The sequence below is a fragment of the Primulina huaijiensis genome, chromosome 8 (assembly GCF_012295235.1).
Source record: "Primulina huaijiensis isolate GDHJ02 chromosome 8, ASM1229523v2, whole genome shotgun sequence".
Classification (NCBI taxonomy): Eukaryota; Viridiplantae; Streptophyta; class Magnoliopsida; order Lamiales; family Gesneriaceae; genus Primulina; species Primulina huaijiensis.
In genome coordinates, this window is record NC_133313.1 from 4,646,893 (window position 1) to 4,667,906 (window position 21,014).

General features: G+C 35.0%; 1 protein-coding gene across 1 annotated transcript; it reads right to left on the minus strand.

The window, feature by feature from the left end:
• Window positions 1-17,984: 17,984 nt before the first annotated feature.
• On the minus strand, window positions 17,985-20,185 carry LOC140983602 (uncharacterized). The gene is made up of 2 exons (XM_073450699.1): window positions 19,655-20,185; window positions 17,985-19,526 (listed from the first exon to the last, which is right to left on the minus strand). The coding sequence occupies exon 2, from the start codon at window positions 19,302-19,304 to the stop codon at window positions 18,282-18,284; it is 1,023 nt and encodes a 340-aa protein (XP_073306800.1). The 5' UTR covers window positions 19,305-19,526; window positions 19,655-20,185; the 3' UTR covers window positions 17,985-18,281.
• Window positions 20,186-21,014: the final 829 nt, after the last annotated feature.

Below are 21,014 nucleotides of genomic sequence, written 5' to 3' on the forward strand. Positions count from 1 at the left end.
TGGCGGAAAAAACAACGAGCTACTAATGAGAAATCATCAGTCCTGACCCACTGGATCATCAGCATTTCCAGAAGTAAATGCTGTAAGTAAAAATGAATTTAAACCTGGAAACCAAAATCAAATTCAAAGACAAGGTTTTGGTCGAGGTCGTGGTCGTGGTCGTGGACGTGGACGTGGAATTGGTCATGGTCGTTGTCGAGGCCGTGGTTTTGAAAACAATAGAGATAGTTGTTTTTATAACTCATCTCAAAAGGGCGTCACGAACCACCCACAGAAAAGGCATCATGAGAACATGAGTGTTGATGAAAATCACTCGAAAAGATTTGAAAGTTCTTGTTTCAGATGCGGCACTCCAGGACATTGGTCTCGTATTTGTCGAGCCCCTGAGCACCTTTGCAAGCTCTATAAGGAATCGATAAAGGAGAAAGAAAAAGAGACCAACTTCACTGAGCGAAATGACAGTTTGAGTGATTCAACTCATTTTGATGCTGCTGATTTTATGAATGATTTCTCTGGAAATGATCAATATGTTGGTGGGATAGAAATGAACAATATTGATGCTGCAGATTTTCTCAATGATTTCTCTGAAAATGAACAATATAGTGGTAGAATATAAATGTACAATAATTTATTTTTCATGTATTTATATGATAATGTTTTATTGTACAATTATGATATGTGTTATATTTACATATGTATTGTCATTAATTTTTTTTCATTGCATATTTTTTGAAGTTCAAATATGGAAAATGCTATGAGCAAAGCTGAAGTTTGCATACCCGATAGTGGTACAACGCACACTATCCTCCGAGATAAAAGATATTTCTTGGAACTAAAACCAACAAAAACAACGGTGAATACAATATCAGGTCCTGTAGACTTGATTAAAGGATGTGGTAAAGCACAATTTTTGTTACCTAATGGTACAAAATTTTTGATCAATGATGCTTTATATTCACCACAATCGAAAAGAAATTTGTTGAGTTTTAATGATATATATTCCCATGGGTATGATACTCAAACAATGAATGAAGGGAATGAGAAATATATGTGTCTTACCACATATAAATCAGGAAAGAAATATGTGATTGAAAAACTACCAATGCTCCCTACTGGATTGCATTATACACATATACGTCCCATTGAATCAAACATGGTAATTGATAATTCTTCAATATTAACCAATTGGCATGATCGATTAGGACATCCTGGTTCAACAATGATGCGAAGAATTATAGAAAATACACATGGTCATCCATTGAAAGACCAGAAGATCTTTCAGAATAATAAGTTTCAATGTAAAGCATGTTCTCTTGGAAAACTTATTATAAGACCATCACCAGCCAAAATCCAAACTGAATCACCAATGTTTCTTGAACGTATTCAGGGTGATATTTGTGGACCAATCCATCCACCATGTGGACCATTCAGATACTTTATGGTATTGATTGATGCCTCCAGCAGATGGTCACATGTATGTTTATTGTCAACTCGAAATGTTGCATTTGCAAGATTACTTGCTCAAATAATAAAATTGAGGAATCAATTTCCCGATTATACAATCAAGAAAATTAGACTTGATAATGCTGGTGAATTTACTTCCCAGACTTTCAATGATTATTGTATGTCTATGGGAATCATTGTTGAGCATCCTGTTGCTCATGTACATACTCAAAATGGATTGGCTGAATCATTGATTAAACGTCTGCAAATGATTGCTAGACCAATGATTATGAAAACAAAGCTCCCTATTTCTATATGGGGACATGCAATTTTACATGCTGCTTCATTAATTCGCATCAGACCAAGTGCATATCATAAATACTCCCCATTGCAGCTTGCATTTGGTAAAGAACCAGACATTTCTCATCTGAGAATTTTTGGATGTATGGTGTATGTGCCTATTGCACCACCTCAACGAAAGAAAATGGGACCTCAAAGAAAGATTGGAATTTATATTGGTTATGATAGTCCATCGATCATTCGATATCTTGAACCACAGACAGGCGACGTGTTCACAGCACGTTTTGCTGATTGTCATTTTAATGAGGAAATCTTCCCAATGTTAGGGGGAGAACAGAAACATACCGAAAAAGAAATTACATGGTATGTATCATCATTGTTACATCTGGATCCAAGAACAAAACAATGTGAAAAAGATGTACAGCAAATTGTGCACTTGCAAAGAATAGCAAATCAAATACCAGATGCATTTGCAGACACAAAAGGGGTAACTAAATCATATATACATGCTGCAAATGCCCCTGCTCGAATTGAAATTCCAAAGAAACAAATTGAAGATAGTCATGATGTCATTAAACGCCTGAAGCGTGGAAGGCCAGTTGGTTCCAAGGATAAAAATCCTCGAAAAAGAAAATTCATAGAGAAACACAATGATCACAAAATAGAGAATGATGTTCCTGAAGAAACACATAATGATCACAAAATAGAGAATGATGTTCCTGAAGAAACACATGATGATGAAAATGTTTTGTCAGAACCACAAACTGACGAGAATCATGAAATCTCTATCAATTATATTAATACTGGAAAAATATGGAACCGAAAAGATATAGAAGAAATTGATGATATATTTTCTTATAATGTGGCAATCGACATCATAAATGATAATGAAGATCATGAACCAAAATCTTTTGGTGAATGTAAAAATCGGCAGGATTGGATAAAATGGAAAGATGCCATCCAGGTTGAATTGGATTCGCTAAATAAACGTAATGTTTTTGGACCTATAGTCCTTACACCTGAAGGTGTAAAACCTGTTGGATACAAATGGGTTTTTATTCGAAAGCGAAATGAGAAAAATGAAATAGTAAGATATAAAGCTCGACTTGTTGCACAAGATTTTTCTCAAAGGCCTGGAATTGATTATGAAGAAACGTATTCTCCCGTGATGGATGCAATTACGTTTCGGTATTTGATTAGCTTGGCAGTATCTGAAAATTTAGAAATGTGTCTTATGGATGTTGTTACAGCTTACTTATATGGATCACTTGATAGTAATATATATATATTAAAATCCCTGAATGATTTAAGATGCCTGAAGCACAAAGTTCAAAACCCAGAGAATGTTATTCTGTGAAATTACAAAGATCATTATATGGGTTAAAGCAATCTGGCCGAATGTGGTATAATCGGCTAAGTGATCATTTGATGAAAAAGGGATATGTAAATATTTCAATATGCTCTTGTGTTTTCATTAAGAAAACAACATCCGAATGCGTAATTATTGCTGTATATGTTATGATCTAAACATCATTGGAACGAATAATGAAATTCATGAAGTTGTGTCATACTTGAAGGAAGAATTTGAAATGAAGGATCTTGGGAAAACCAAGCATTGTCTGGGTTTACAAATTGAACAAAAAGAATGTGGAATATTTGTTCACCAGAAAAATTATACAGAAAAGATTATTAAACGTTTTAATATGGATAAATCAAATCCTTTAAGTACTCCAATGGTTGTTAGATCACTAAACATAGAAAAGGATCCATTCCGTCCATGTGAAGATGATGAAGATATTCTTGGTCCAAAAGTACCATATTTAAGTGCTATCGGTGCCCTTATGTATCTTACAAATTGTACAAGGCCTGATATATATTTTGCCGTAAATTTATTGGCAAGATTTAGCACATATCCAACAAAGAGACACTGGAACGGAATTAAACATATATTCCGTTATCTACGAGGAACGACAGACTTGGGACTTTTGTATTCAAAAGATGCTAATCCAAGTATAATTGGTTATGCCGATGCTGGATACTTATCTGATCCACACAAGGCACGTTCCCAAACTGGATATGTATTTACTCGTGGAGGCACTGCAATTTCTTGGCGTTCACAGAAACAAACGCTTGTAACAACTTCATCAAATCATGCCGAGATTATTGCACTACATGAAGCAAGCCGTGAATGTGTGTGGTTAAAATCAATGACCCAACATATCCAAATCTCATGCGGATTATCATTCGACGAGAAGCCTGTGATACTATATGAAGATAATGCTGCATGTGTTGCTCAAATGAAAGAAGGATACATAAAAAGCGACAGAACTAAACATATTCCTCCTAAGTTCTTCGCATTCACCAAGGAGCTTGAGAAGAATAAATGTATTGATGTTCGTCACATTCAATCAAGTGAAAACTCATCAGATCTCTTCACAAAGGCACTTCCTACGACAATATTCAGAAAGCACATATATAATATTGGGATGCGCAATCTACGAAATTTGTGAAGAATTGTTCGTGTCAACATGAGGGGGAGTTTACGTGACTGCACTCTTTTTCCCTTACTATGGTTTTTATCCCAATGGGTTTTTCCTAGTAAGGTTTTTAATGAGGCAGTACAAAAACACGTAATGAAGACATCATCGTATCATGATCATCATCACAAGGGGGAGTGTTGAAAATTAATATTTAAAATGTGTATGTTGAATATTTGAATGTTGAATATTTGAATGTTGAAAATAAGAGTTGTAAATATTGAAAATTAATGTGTGATGATGTAGGTAATGATGATTTTATTTTTGGATTATTTGCAAAGATTTTCTATAAATAGATCTCTCATTTGTGAAGAAAATCACAATTGAGTTTAGAGAAAAATATTATAAAGTGTGTAGTGTGATAATTTTGAGAGTTTGAGATTTTTTACTTTTTACCGTAAATTTTTACTTTTTCACAACAATTATAAAAATGTTGCAAATTTTAAATATTTATCAAAGTAGTACCATCCGGACTTTGCTGTTCCGAAATTATATTAATTAATTTTTAATGTTAATTTTTTTAAAAAAAAAGTCAGTCAAATTTTACTGGAGTAATCCAATATGTCGGAATTCGTGGCAGACTGTCATAGATTCAAATATGTCTTCCATGGATTCAGACATTATCCATTGGGCAACTTATGTATCAGTACGAGAATCTTTCAAACTTTATATTTAGTACCTTGTTTCCCATAATACCTCTCAAACCCATTTTTAAATAATCGATTTTTTCTTTTCTAAATAATGGACCATCATGCTTCCGTAAAATAAATTAAATCTTATATTCACCGTATTTTACGAACTGCTCCTCACAGTCCAACCACACGATCGCAACCGATGGTTACTGACACAGATTTCTTCAGCAGCACTTGGCACAACCTTAATTCGTTTCCTACCTTAAGGTGTATAGTATAAGATAAAATTTTGAAAATAATACATGAGAGGGGCTAAGAGCAAAGATCTCTTTATTCAAACACAAACATTTATTTTTACATTGAAACCTCCTGTAGAGGAGGAGAAACTTGTTTAGCTACTTATAGTAGCTGAACTTGAAAAACACATAAACTAGAAAGAGAATTATTACAATTGGTTTTGAAAGAAATGAGGAAAATGTTCTATGATCTTCACTTCCTTCTTCATGCCTTATTTATAGAAGGCTTCTTCGGATTTAAAACTCGGATTCCAAATCTTGATAAGCCTTTACAGCTTGCACATGGACCATTTAGTGGTTGAATGGTCCATTGAGGTGGTCCCTCCATTTGAAATATCTTTTTCTAGATCATTAATCTAGAAATCAACTTCTCTTCTTCTTTTATTTCTCTACAATACCAGTAGAGATGAGCTTGTAAGATATCTACTGAAATCTCGTCTCCTTTTTCTTTGTAATGTTTAATTATATATCGAAGAGGTTCCAGCTGATCTCTATATTTCTTGATTCTTCTTTTCGAAACTTTTAGATATGTGAAATACATCCTTAGGTTTCGTTCTGGTGTGGTTTTACTGGTTCCATTTACCCTTATTTATAGTTGGGATTGGGTCCAGTTTTCTTGTTTTATTGGATTCTCTTTATTAAAGATAAGGTATCCAATGTACTTATGTCATCTACCACCGATTATTGGTGGTCCTTGTCTTACCACTCACATGGTGGTCCTTCTTTTCTTAGTGGGTTTGGTCACCTATCCCTTTTAATTTTGTCGAGGAACCTTTGGCTTTTTGTTTCCTCGAGGAAAATGTGATTGTGGTCCTTCCCCACTTGTCATTGTCTCGGTAAAATGTTTCCGATCAGATCTCGGTTTGAAACCTTTACCGAACTCTGGTTCTTTCTGATTCTGGCATTCAGGACAGATGTTTTCTGACCATCTTCCTATATGTGCCATATTACAGAATTTTCGGCGCGTCTCTTTACTGGCCGACAGCTTGCTGTTCCATAGAAGATTTCTTTTCTTCTCGAATAAATCTTCTGCAAAACTTGTTATCTTTCCTGTCATTGTGTTTAACAGGAATGATCCATTTAAAGAATTTTGGTAAAACTTAAATGGAAACTTGACTTTGTCCATCTCCGTGAGACTGACCCAGATACCCCATGCTCTGCTGGTAGATATGTCATTTTCATTGAATGAAGAGACTAAGGGGGTTTCATTTGTAGGAAGATCCTTTATAAATTTTTGAGAATTCATGTCTGGCCTCCTTAGCTTGATGAAATGAAAGGCTTCATGTGAGCCTTTCCCTGCTGGTTCTGGTGCTGCACTGAAAAAATACAGCTCCAAAATATCTCCTCTGGACAAATGATCATTGTTTGTCCAAGTTTCATGTACCACTTCATGTATCCATTTTGGTAATGCTGATATCTCTGGGAAGCTGGGCGAAGTAGTGTAAACTGAGGCAAGAGCCCCAAATTCATACCAGGCTTTGACCTCCTTTGGATATGAATTTTGTTTCATCCATACCCTAGGATATTTTCCTGCAACATCAACTCGAACCATGACTGGGTTGATGCCAATTCTTGTGTTTAATTTCTCCCAATTCTGTTGATAAACCTGAAATGGAGAAATTGCAGTTTCATTAGCACCAACCTTAGTTTTGCCTTTGTCAATACGAGGCCTAAGGTTGATCTCTCCCTCTTCAATCCCCGAGGTGAAGGGTTGACTTGAGGACTCGAGATAAGGATCTGGAGTCTCAATTTTTGTTTCTGCCGACTCATCTGGAGATGATCCCGACTTAACACTTGTGCTAGGGGTACTCGAATCCACTGCTACAGGTATAGAGTCCTGTACTCGAAAACTCTCCATTTGGGAAACCAATGGTTTCTCATTGCCTTGGAGGATAGGCCTTTGCATTACAGACCATAACTGAGTATATGCCTGTAAACATCTTGTGATTCGATCAGAGACAATTCTCTTATAAGCTTGTTGACACCTTCCCGCAGCTTCTGCGTTCATTGCTAACTTGTTAAACTCGGTTTGAAGCATTTCAAGGTGTTCCCTCAAATGCCTCTTCATCTTGATAATAGCATCAATGTCAATGCTGTCCATCTCTTGTTAAAAAATCTGCAAGAATATTTTCATGAGATTTACTTATCACAATATCAAAAATGTAATTTTGACATAATGCTTGTCATCTTAATAATCTGGCCTTCTCAGGTTTAGACTCAATTCTATTCCTTAAGAAAGCTTTCACCTGTGTTATCAACTTTTAAAGTGAATTTCTTTGCAAATAAAAATAATGGTCATTTCTCAAAAGCCCTTTTTACTGCATAAAATTCCTTCTCGTTGAGATGCCATCTGATGGCTTCTGCATCTGAGAATAAATCACTACAATACCTGCATGGTTGTTCTCCATCTGGTGTGAGCTTAGTAAGGACTGCTGCCCACCAATAATCACTGGTATCGGTATACAATACCAGATTATCCTCGTCTTGAGGAATAGCCATCTTTGGAAGATTCTTACAAATCTCCTTTAATTGGCATAGTCCCTTTGTGTGTTCATCCGTCCATATAAATCTAGCATCTTTTTTCAATAATGGACTAAACAATTTCCTGTGTTTTGCTAGGTTCTTGATAAACATCCCAGCAAAATTAACAACTCCTAAGAAACTTTGAGGTTGCTTATTGTCTTTGAGACTTTCTGGAAAATTCTGCACTTTTTCTACTATGTGTTCTTGCAGAATAATTCCTGACTCATCGAGTTCAATTCCAAGGAATTCAATCTTTCTTGTGGCAATGACTGCTTTCTTTTCAGATAAAACAAGTCCTTTTTTACAAACATTAGAGAAAATCTCCAAATGTTTAACATGTTCATTCATATCTTTAGAAGCTATTAAAACTTCGTCAATATAAACAAACATAAATTTAAAATAATCTTTAAAAAGATTAGCCATCTTTCTTTGAAATATCTGGGGTGAATTAGCCAATCCCATTGGTAATACTTCCCAAATATAATGTCCCTGACGTGTGGAGAAAGCTGTGAATTTTTTGCTTTCTTCCTGCATCCGAATCTGATAAAATCCGGACTTACAATCGAACTTAGAGAATATCTTAGCATTGTGTATGCAACTTATTAGATGTTCTCTACTAGGTATAAAATACCCATCAAACTCCAGAATCTTATTAATTTCTTGATAATTAATAACTAATCTGGGTTTTTCTTTTTTTATCTCACCATGATTTCTTACCAGAAAACCTGGACTACTATATGGTGATATTCCTGCTTTGATTAAACCAAGGTCTAAATGTTCTTTGATTATAATCTGCATATCCCTTTGATTAATGATATTCATTGGGATAGGCTTGCAACGGACAAATTCATACTATTTTTCTTTCTTAATTTTAAGGCAAGCTTTGAGTTGATTTCTGTCCCACCATGCCAAAGGGTCTTCATTGTAATTTTCTTTGATCATTTTCTTGACATCTTCTAAGGACACCTTAGATTCAAACTCTACTTCATTTTTATGCAGAGTTATCTTAAGCTATTCTATTTCTTCTTATTGGAGTGTTTTATCCGCTCTCAACTGGAGCATTGTTTCTCCAAACCGTCTGGAATCTTTCATTTTTGGGTTCAGAAGTTGTCCTGAATCATCACGCTTACTGCGAAACTGAATTGGCAATTTTCTGTAAAATGCCTCTCTGAGTCTCTGGAATATAATTTTGTGGTTACAAGGAGTTGTAACACTAATCTTCTAGTCTCATTTTCTTGAGTATAGGACTTGAACATTTGTAGAAAATTGTTTCCTAGAAAAATGTCAGCTCCTGTGTCATGAAAATAAATTGGTGGTGTTTTTACCTTGTACCAAGGTGTTTGTCCAGCACCGCCAATCATAATTTCAGTCATCTTAATCCCTTTACATAAGATTAAGATTCTTCTGGAAAAATCTCTTCCAGCAATCTTTGATAATTCTTCTTCTAAATTATTTGGAAAAACGTCTTGTTTTGCTATACAGATGCCAGCACTTGAATAAATAAAAGCAGCAAAATATTCTGCCTTATATTGTTCATATAACATTCCTACTGGAATGTATATGGAGAATGGACTTGTGGTCATTGGATTTTCCACATCTTATCTTCTGCCATAAATTCCATTCCATACTCTAGACGTTTCCAAAGTATATGTTTCTCGAGAAACTCTAGTCCAAGAATCAGTTGATCTGGTTCTTTTCCTGGAACTCCTGTGATATTAACTTCCAATTCTCCAACCTGGATCATTCCTTGGTAAGTTCCTTTCATAGGTTGTTCTAAATAGTAAATGGTATTATAAGAAAATTGATTCCTTTGTTTTGTAATATCAAATATTATTTCGGCTTCCTTCCACCCTTCTAAGCATTTAAGTTTTCCTATTGTTGAAAAACTTTTTAACTCCTGTTGGGTTTCTTGGACAGGGGTCTTTCCCCATCTGTAGCTTGTAATCATATCTCCTTGAAAAGATAGTCTTCTTGATTCCAATCTAAGACTTTGATTCCTTTGTAGAATCGGTTTGTCTTGTATTTGAATATCTGTTTCTTGTATTACTGGAAACTCAACTCTTTCTGGATAAATTGCCTGAGCAACTTTTCCGAATATTTCTGGTATCTCAATAAACTCATTTCTAATAAACAATTCTGAATGATGTGTATTAGATAGAACATATGAGATTTGATAAGTAATAGAATATGGTCTATTACCTTTCTTCATCAGTCTTTTCTCCTTGAAATTTTGATGCAATGTCAAGGCTCGACTGAAATCTCGATCTTCCAGGTTGTAGGCTATCCTTGGATAGATTACTCTTACAATTTTTCCTGCACAGAGATTTCCTGAGATATTTTGCAGTACTGAATCTTGAAGGTTCCCCATTCTTTTATCGCAAATAGCAATATCAATGGGTGAATCTATGCCTTCTTTGAAAGTAGCTTTTATAATAATTTGGATTGCTCCAATATGAATCCAAGACATAGTCTTTGCTACTTCTATCTTGAGTTTTTGTAATTCCTCATTTATTTCTTCAGAAAGAATTAACTGCATCTCCATTTTATTTCCTGTAAGTTCCATTGGGATTGCCATTTCCCTTCTAGAAACTTTATAGATCAGATGACGCTTTCTGTTTCTTAGGCCAAGATTTCCTAAGAACTTTTCTACCTGTCCTGCAGAGAATCCTTGGTATCTCTGTAGACTAGGATTTTCTTTCATGATCCTTTGGACCATGGTATGAGATATTGTTGTCTGGCTAAAGAAACCAGACAAATCCTCGTGTGTTTCGTGTCGAAACACCTCGTCTTCAGTCAGATTCCGATTCAGTTCCATCTGATTCTCCCTGACTTAGGACTTCTTTTTCTTCATATATACTCTCATCTGAGGCAATGTCCTCAAATCGGTATACCTGAATAAGATCTTGGTAATAAACTGCTTCTTCAATAGCCGGAGTTGGATCGAAGCGTTTAATACCTCTTTTTTCATTTTCTGGACAGTTGGTTGAGATACGACCTCTTGCTCCACATGTCCAGCAATTACAGTCCTTAAAACTTTCATTAGCTCGTGTATGAGCTCTTCTGAAAGTTTTCTTTGTAGGTGTTCTTCCTGTGCTTCGAGATGTACTCGAGGTTTGGGAGGATGTCCTACTTCTTGATGGTCCGCTTCTTTGTCCAGATTTATAAGATCTGGCTTTTTGTCTAGACCATACAGTTTTTGGTTTCTAAGAACTTCTTCAACTTCTAGCATAAGGATGAGTCCTGAAACTTTTCCTTTTATACCTTTGTGGTTTACTCCCAATAATTATTGGAAGATCATTTTCCTTACAACACAAAGGAGTACGTTTATTAATACCCCTTAATCTTTTGTAATTCTGCCAGATGACATCATTCTGTCAATTTTCCTTTAAGGAAAGAGGCTCTTCGTGCCAATGTATCTGGATTTCCAGGTACATTTTCCCTTACAAGCATCTTTCTCCAAGGACTTGGCATTTTTGCAAAGAAAAGCTGCATAGCTATATCTTTTTCGACTCCTGAATTCCATATATATTTAGTGAATAACATAATATATTCATCTATTAAACAGATGTCATGTAATTCAAGACTATACAGAGCTTGAGTATATTTCTTCCTCTTCTCTGTATCCTGACTGTTAAAATAGTCTACCCCTATAAATTGTGCTTTAAATAGGGTAGTCATTCTTCCGGCTATCTCACTTAGAGATTCTTCGGCTAGGACTAACTCTTTGGTTTCCACCGAAGTCATGTCCCTAGAATTTTCACTAATCCCATAAGACTCATTTCCAGGAGTTTAATGAATCCTTCTCTGTTGAGATCAAGTGTTCTTGCTGCGATTCTCATAGCAGATGTCCAATCGTCTATGAGTTCTTCTCTGTTTTTGAAATCTAATACATCAAGATTAAGCATAATCTCATAAGGATGTATAGGATCTAAAACAGTTTTCCCATAGGGTGTTTGGTGCAAGGGAATTTGATTTCTACTTGTGCTTGTTCCCGTTGGGTGTGATCCTCCACTAGTATGGAAATCCGATTGAGATTCTCTCATATTTATATTTTGAGATCCCACACTTTCCCTTGGTGGTTCCTGAGAAGATGACCAGGTTATAGCAGGTGTTTCACCTCCTGCTGTGTTCATCTTTAGATCTACCATTTTGAGATTTGCGAAAGATTCCGCAAGTTCTTGTAGATCCTCAAGACCAATCTTTTCTAAAGTTGTCATCAGATTAATTTTTTTTCTGAGACAGACTTAATTAGATTGATCATCTTTTCTTCTTCAGTTAATGGTTTCGACACCACTCTGGCTTTCCCTTGTTGATGTAACAAAGGTTCAGTACCAAATGATGGAGGTAACCAACCTTTTGAAGTTCTTTTACTAGAACTGGGTTGTTGTTCTAGTTTTTGAATTCTTGTTTGAATGTTCTTTAATATTCCAAGAATTTCTTCTTGATTTTCAAGGATTTTTTCAACTCGTTGTGGTACAAAGTATAGTATATTGCCATAGTTTTGTACTGTTTTCTGAATTTCTCTAAGATCTAAAAAGAGCTTAGAAGAATCTGGTACAATTTCCATAAACTTATTAGATTGAATCATAAGTTTACTTGAGGGTTCTAATATATCCCCTTCTGCTTCTGATATCTAACAATAGTTAGATACTCTTGTGTATATTCCAAAATATTGGAATAATTCTTGTAAGTTATTTTTCTCGAACCTAAGTTCGAATTCATAATTGTTTCAAAATTCTCCTCCTCAAACATTTCGTTTCTTTATAATACTAAATTTTGTATTTGAAATAAATTAACCATAAGCTCTGATACCATTTCGAAAGCGCGAGGATCAATTAAAATCAAATAGTGAATGAGGGTAATTTTGTTATTTATTCAAAAGTTTTCTCTCTCCAAGTACTAAAACCAAATCTCATTCTTATTATGTACTGATCCATATATTACCCTTATCCATTTACGGTCATATGTTCTATATAATTCAGAAATGCAATAATCTTTTCATTTCTTTAATCAAGAAGTAGCCAGCTTTTCTTCTTCAAACAATAGCATTTTATGAATTGACAAAAACTTGTGTGAGACGGTCTCACGGGTCGTATTTGTGAGACGGATCTCTTATTTGGGTCATCCATGAAAAAGTATTACTTTTTATGCTAAGAGTATTATTTTTTATTGTGAATATGGGTAGGGTTGACCCGTCTCACAGATTAAAATCCGTGAGACGGTCTCACATGAGACCCACTCTTATGAATTCTCACGGTTTTCACTGCTTCAACATTTATTTTTTACTTCTTAGTTTGTTTTTTAGAATTTATGTGAGTTAATTATTAATTTTTTAAATATTGAAATAATTTTATTTTTGTCATATTTTTATAATAGTTTTCATTAATTTCAGGTTTTAATTTTGTTCGTTTGATTTCATCACAAAATTCAAACGAACTTCTGAGAATGTAATTTTACTAATTATTTTTTTTGTAATTGTTTTATTTGTAATTACGGTATAACAATAATAATAGTTGTACGAATAATAGTTCTATTGATATAATTATAATCTTGTTGGCTTGCATTATACTAATATTTATAATGTTGTTAAATATTATATTTTTAACAATATTCATGGTATAACAAAATGTTCTATAAATATAATTGACCTACATGTCACGTTGATTGACCATCATGCCAGTCATAACGCAGTTTTGGGAACAATGGGTTTAAATGATAAAAAAAATGACCTACATGTCACGTTGATCTACATTCAACTTATACATATTATGAGATGAACACTGGACTTTGGGGTCACCATACACGTCTCACCGAACAAAATTATGCATGAGAGACAAATAGAATACAATACGACAATGAGATTTTTTTTCAGGTGGTTGTGATCATCATATCACTGTTCCCTTAGAAGTTGATGTTGAACGGGGTGGAATAGAACACAAACATGAGATTTAAATTCATGGGGTCATGAAACAAATATCAGAAAGGTTAGACCTTTAGATAGCACAACTTTGTGCAACAAACTTGAATGCCATTGAATTAAATTCGTGGGTGTGAAGCTTCTATCAGAAAGATGAATTTGTGATAGACTGTCATGGATTCAGATATATCATTTCTTATCTTTTTAAAAAAAATTAAAAAATTTAAATTAATCAAAAAAAAAAAAACTGTTGAATCCGGAGCATTAAATTCCGGATTGTACTCCTTTGATAAAGATTTAAAATTTGCAAAATTTTTATAATTATTTTTAAAAAAAGCCTATCTTTGAATCCAAGAAAACATCATTTTTCTTTTTTTTTTTTCTTTTTTGAAATAAGACATCCTCTCCTTTTTTTTAGGACAAACGAACATTTTTTTAATCATTTTTTACTATATTTTATGTTATTAACCCAAGTTCTAATACTAGCCCCTTCCACTCACCCACAAACACAAACACAAACACAAACACAAACACATGAAAATCTATATGGCCTGATACGGATTTATACACATATAATTGTATAAAGCGGTCGTATTCAAGAATCGTCTTATTTTTTTATTTTATATCTATATTATGTCATATCTTGTTATATCCGTAATATACAAATGTTCTATAAGTCTATTAAAAGAGATTCAACTTTGCATTTTATAATATATAAAACCATTACTATGTCCAAATAATATTGAATTAAGTGTATTATCTACCCTTCAATTTTTCATTAACTACACGATACGCCGATCTTTATATGTTTTGGCTACGTTCGTTTCCCCTCTGAAGAAGAAGGTTTGGATCTTTCAATCTTATGTAGTGAGGGGTGTGACACTTATGTTAGGTCCATAAAATATCACAGTTTTTTGTGTTCTATGATTCACCTTCGAATAATGACTAGGTAGTTCGATTCTTTTGATTTTTCTCTTCATAGTAAACTGAACTCCTCTCAAAATGAATTTTATACACCAAGTAGAATGTAAATATAGTGTAAATAAAATTAGCCAATTTAAATGTATAAATTAATAAAATTCACTTGTTATACAATTAATATTTATCATTTTGGAAGGATTAGGCATGATTAGCCCTCACACCTTTGTTTGTAAGTTTATTATTATTATTATTATTATTATTATTATTAGATAGTAGATACAAGTAGAGACAATGGTCAAATGGAACTTTTACTCACACGCAGCCCATAAATAAAAATTAAACTAAGGGGGAAGACTTGCTATTGCATTGAATATGTAGCAATAAAACAAAAAGAAAATGGAGGACAAGTCACGGAATCAAACCATCAGGAATATGTGATTTTCAATCCCCACCACTATGAAATCAACGAAAATTAACGAGACGACAAAATCCCAAAAGATACATATATAACACCTACATAGAAGGAGACGGAATTCTCAGTTACACTTGGCTGTTTTTTTTTTTTTTTTATGGTAAAGCTTGTAATTTTATTACGAGATAGTAAGAACATTTATTACAAGGTCAACCAACCAAAACGGAAAATTCCCATGTCCCCAAACAAAGGGAGACTGAGAAGAAATAGCAAACGAAGCAAGTTTGTGTGCAACAACATTCTCCGAACGGCGGATATGACGCAGAGTGATTAAACGTTGTCCGAGCAGTATTCTTTGAATGTCCGAAGCAATTGCACCTGTGTAACTGAAATCCTCAGCTGGGTTGGTGACTGCTTGCACCGCCAGAAGAGAATAAGTGATCTCGTGAATAATTATATCTTGTTCTTGAATCACCCGTAATCCTTCACGAATGGCCACCAATTCTCCATGGACCACCGATACTGGCTTGGAGATTTTTCTTCCGAAGGCTATCAGGATGTGTCCCTCATGGTCTCGCACTGACCCACCTATTGAGTAGTTATTAGTAGCCTCATTAATTGCTGCATCCACTTCCAATCGCATATGGTCCACATGCAGTCTCTTCCAACGTGCCAATAGAGGTGCCAGACTTCGCTTATGACCAGAATTCAGAGATTCTTGAGCCGATTGGTAATCTCAAAGCAGGGATTCACTCCATTCTACATCCAACCGATCAGACTTGAGGCCCCTATCATGAAGAAGACGATTTCTTGCTTGCCAGACAGCCCATGTCCAGATGTCCTCATCACAAAGGTCTCAAAATCAGTAGTTATAAGCACATCTTTCAGCCGCAAGAATATATCGATAAGGTCAGAATATTGGAGAAGCTTCAGAGCCGCCATGAACACCGTATCCTTCCAACTTCGTTTTGCCACCGGACACCAAAAAAGAGCATGGCATGTAGAGTCCATATGATGGTGACATGGTTGACATGAAGCCGAGACAGGAACATGATGCGCCATCAGATTCGCTTGAGTCGGAATTATATTTGAGAGAGCTCGCCACCAAAAAATGCGAACTTTAGACGGCACAGACATTGACCAGAGAAATTTCCACCACTTTTTGGTTTGGAGAGCCGAGCTATGAGTGGGTGGTTTATAGAATCCAATGTCAAGTTTATACCCATCTTTCACCGAATACTTCCCTTTTACATCATGAAACCAGTATCTCGAGTCCTCAGGCGACCCTTTAGCTATCGGAAGTGCCATAACGTCCTGGACGATGTAGGAAGGAAGAACCTTATGCAACAGTGTTTCATTCCAAGATCCATTCAAAATCAGAGTGTTAACAATTTCAAGGTCAAATTGGTACCCTGGAGGCCGGCTCAGGGACTGGATACCCGGGATCCAATGATCCTGGAATGTTGAGATTTTCTCGCCGGTACATACTCGCCATCGGAGCCCCTCCTTTAAAAGATGTCTGCTCCATAAAAGCGATCGCCAGATATACGAAGGATTTGATCCAAGGGAAGCATGCATAATGTCCTGGTGTTTAAAATATCTTGATTTGAGAACACGCGTCACTACAGATTCTGGTGCACTGATTATTCTCCACAGTTGTTTTGCTAGCAGAGCTCTATTAGAGCACTCGCATTGTCCATCACCTCATCAAAAATCGTAGGGTCCACATACCATATACACATTACATTAACACATCTATTCTCTCACATTTATTTTAACATTCACACTCATTATTTGTAAGTACCGCTGTCCACTCATTCATCTTATTCTTACTTTAAATTAAATAAATTCAATTTCAAATTTTTGAAGAAATTTAAATTATTAATATTTTATATTAATAATAATATGTTTTTAAATAACATTAAATAAGGAAACAACGTTTAGAGACGGTTTGTGGAAATACGGTTTGTGGAAATCCGTCGCAAATAGCGACGGTAAATGTCCAATTTTTTTTAAAAAAAAACCGGATAAAGGGACGTTCATAAAAAATATAAAATATAATTCAAATAATACAAAATACGTGGAGCTCGCGTGTCAGCAAATCAGTTACGGTTTCTATAAAGCTATCGCTAATAGAGACGGTATTTCAAAAATCGTCGCTAATTCTCCAATTTTTTAAAAAAATAAACCGACACTTAAAGCATTACAACTGCCTAAATCCCAAGTCACCCATACACTTAGGGTCACATAATGCTTGCCAGGTTTTCCACACTTGGCTGTTTTATACTATGACAAAATAGCATCTCATTCTATCTATATAATTATGCCATCAAGTAGAGCAAATAATTTTTTTCCCATAGTAAGTAGATCTTGTATCTATTTTATTCTACACAAAATTTTTTGTAACACGATTTCATGAGTCAATTTGTGAGACGGATCTTATATTTGAGTCATCAATAAAAAAATATTATTTTTATATCAGAATAATTTTTTAAATTATGAGCTTGTCTCATTAATAAAGATACATCACACCGTTTTAACAAACAACATACTATTTAAAAACTAAACAAGATATCTCACTAAAGACCTCATCAACTCATTCCACATTTTACAAAAAAAAAAACCTAAAAAAAAACCTTCCATTTTAAATCAAACACAACTTTTGTAAATTGAAAACAATTTCATGTTTATTATTTAATATAAGTTGATCAACAACTGACATCTTAAAATTTTATGTTCATGTTATCATTTCATTTATAATTTCATTGACAAAAATTTATGTGAAACGATCTCACGGATCATAGTTTGTGAGACAAATATCTTATTTTGGTCATCCATGAAAAAGTATTACTTTTTATGCTAAGAATATTATTTTTTATTGTGAATATCGGTAAAATTGACCCGTCTCACAAATAAAAATTCGTGAAACCATATAAAAAATTACCTACTTTTTATCATTTGTACATCTTTCACTAGTAATGTATAATGGCTAGATCTAGAGTGTGAAATCCAAACATTCCAATCGTTAATATCGGCAGTACAATTCAAAGCATACAAAAGTAATATCAAACAAACGATTAAAAGTTAACATCTTATACTGTAATAAAAAAAGAAAAGGGCCACAAAAGGCTCAAATTCCTCGAACAAAATTTCTCTCCACGATCAAAACTCATTGCTCCAGAAAAATCCCTCGACAATGTAAATTCTTTCTTTATTAATAATATACGATGCTAAATTCTAACAATAAGAATTTAATATAAATAATAATAATAATAAATATGTATCTAACAGCTGCAAAACTTAAGGGCATGCAATATTGAAGGCTGCTCCGTTCATCACGGATGGTGTTCGGCTTGGCGGCAGTTCATCCATCCATTCAAGTGCTTCACTACAAGCCTCAAAGTCGAAATCGAAGTCGAAATCAGGTAACTCAACAGATCGATCTCCATCTTGAAATCCATAAGTTGGAAGATCCTCGAATTTACTAACGAATTCATCCAACGGCACCATGAAATCATTGCACACCATGAGTGAATCGAGTTTGAAATCCATGTCCATCTCCACATCCATTTGTGTCATCGCCATAACTTCCTCATCTGCTAGTCCAAGATCAAAAGACTCTGCCGCAATCTCATTCTCATCTTTGTATTCAGTTCCAAAACCCGAGGCCAACTCCATTTTGAGCACGGAAGATGGAGATGTGTGGGAGCAACTGGAGTTCTCGGATACACAAGTTATATCAGATTCTCGCTTCTTGTTCTCATCTTGCTTAGAAAATACATTTTTGTTTCCATCATCATTCAAACTCTTGCTAGCAGAAACCTCTGTGTTAATAGCCAGAGCCTCGAATTCCATTCTTTTACTTTCATACGCTCTCGATGCCTCCTCCGCAGTATTGTAGGTGCCCAACCAGACCCTTTTATGCTTAATCGGATCCCGGATTTCCGCAGCCCATTTGCCCCATTTACGCTGCCGAACGCCTCTATATTTTCCAATAACTGGGCTCGGGCCGATATCGGTTATCATCGGGTGTACTCGTTTCCTTTTGGGATGTTTCTCCCCGGTGTTGCTCTCCTGAACTGAGCCCTCTGATTCAGAAACTTTCGGAGATCGATTAAAGTCCTCAACAGGGAAGCGAACTTCCCAAATGAGCCTCTTAATTTTCCTCTCACGGGCTCCGTCATCATCAGATGTATCAGTGGCATCCGGGTCGCTACAAACAATTCGAACAATCCTCGCCGGTGGGATGGGTTCTGATTTGTTCCTAAATCTTCTGCTCGCAGTTTCTTGTTCAGATGTAATAGTTTTCCGAGGCTCCGGCATTTTTAGCTCAACTCAATCCCTCCAAAAAATACACTTAAAATGGTGTCTTTCCAAATCAAATCAAATCAAAACAGCAACAGGTAAAATCTATTGTCACAAGTTTGAAATAAAAAAGGGCTCTATGGTCGCGAAGTATGAGATAACAGAACCTCTGGAAAACGGGAAAGATTAAATAACCGATTTATGTAGTAACCTCCAAAACACTCTACTCCAGAAGAAGTCCTGCAACACAAACATATAAAACCCACAAAAAATGTTAACTAAAACCCCAAATAAACAACACAAAACCATCCCCCAAATACACAAACAAGAACCGAAACCCAAAAGGGTTTAAGCAAGCAAGCTTTTACCTTTTGGGCCTGAAACGCATCGAAACAGTAGGGAAGAAAGAGTGGGTGCTCCAGGGAGCAGATAAAGAAGAAACTGCCGAGAAACAGAGCTTCAACGGAGCCCCAAAAGCAGCAGCCAGATCAGAACTTGCCGACATAAATCTCCAGGCTCCAATGCCCCTTACCTTAGTGAAACAAACCTTCTCTTCTTCTCAACACTCGGACAAGAGCACCCCAAAAAAAAAGGAAGTACAAAGCGAAACAGATACACCTATATATATGAGTAAAGAAGACAAACAAACTTGTGTAGAAAAGGGATTAGAACCAATCCGAAAAGTGTAGAAAAGAGATTAGAAATCTATGGATACTTATTTTTTTCCACAATCGTACAAGACAGAAAAAATTGCGAATCGTCGACAGAATCCTCGACGAGGCAACGTGAAATGGACCTCTACTGCAAACAACTACTCTCGAGAAAGGAGAGTGAATGGTCCGGCAAAAGCGGCTATCACTGTCAATATAGGTGCAAAAATGTGGAGTGGAGAAAAGTATGTGTTGATTTTGGCCATTAATTTCGCAAGAACCATGTACTGACAATAAATGCAAATCTCGAGAGAGAAAATGAAAAATTAAATGTCAAAAAATCGGGTAATGTGACCTGCTTTTTCTTGGAAGGCTGGCTTCTTTCTTTATTTTTTTTCCCCTAATTAACGTTGTCCTTTTCATACTCACTACTCACTAGGTGTATTTTGTGTGAGATTTTTCTTGGAAGGCTGGCTTTTTCTTTTTTTCCCTAATTAACGTTGTCTTTTTCACACTCACTAGGTGTATTTTGTGTGAGATTTTTCTTCTGTTTGCTTTTTCCTAAGCGGTCAAAAGAATGCACATAAAGATGCTTTCATCGGTTTTAGGGAAAATTGTGAAAGACAATGATGATAATGATACATGGCATGTATCATACATGCACATGACATGATGGGAATATGTATAATATTCTCTCTAATTTCTCTATAAGTATACTTAAAATAGTTAGAGTATGTCTCTTGTGAGACGATCTCATAAATTTTTATTTATGAGATGGATCAATCATACCGATATTCACAATAAAAAGTAATACTCTTAGCATAAAAAATAATATTTTTCATGAATGATCCAAATAAAAGATTCGTATCACAAAATACGACCTATGAGACCGTCGCACACAAGTTTTTGTCAAATACTTATAAATAGTTATATATTTATGTTATTTTTGTTTCTTTTAAACTAAATCAATCATATATGATTAAAAATTATTATATAAAAATATTTATATATATTAATATTATGCTTATGCAATGTATGGGTTGGCCAGTAATATAACGTGATGTCCCTTGGGACCTCC

Coding starts and splice junctions, on each gene's coding strand:
- LOC140983602 (XM_073450699.1), bottom strand. CDS start 19,304: ATGCCGGAGCCTCGGAAAACTATTACATCTGAACAAGAAACTGCGAGC.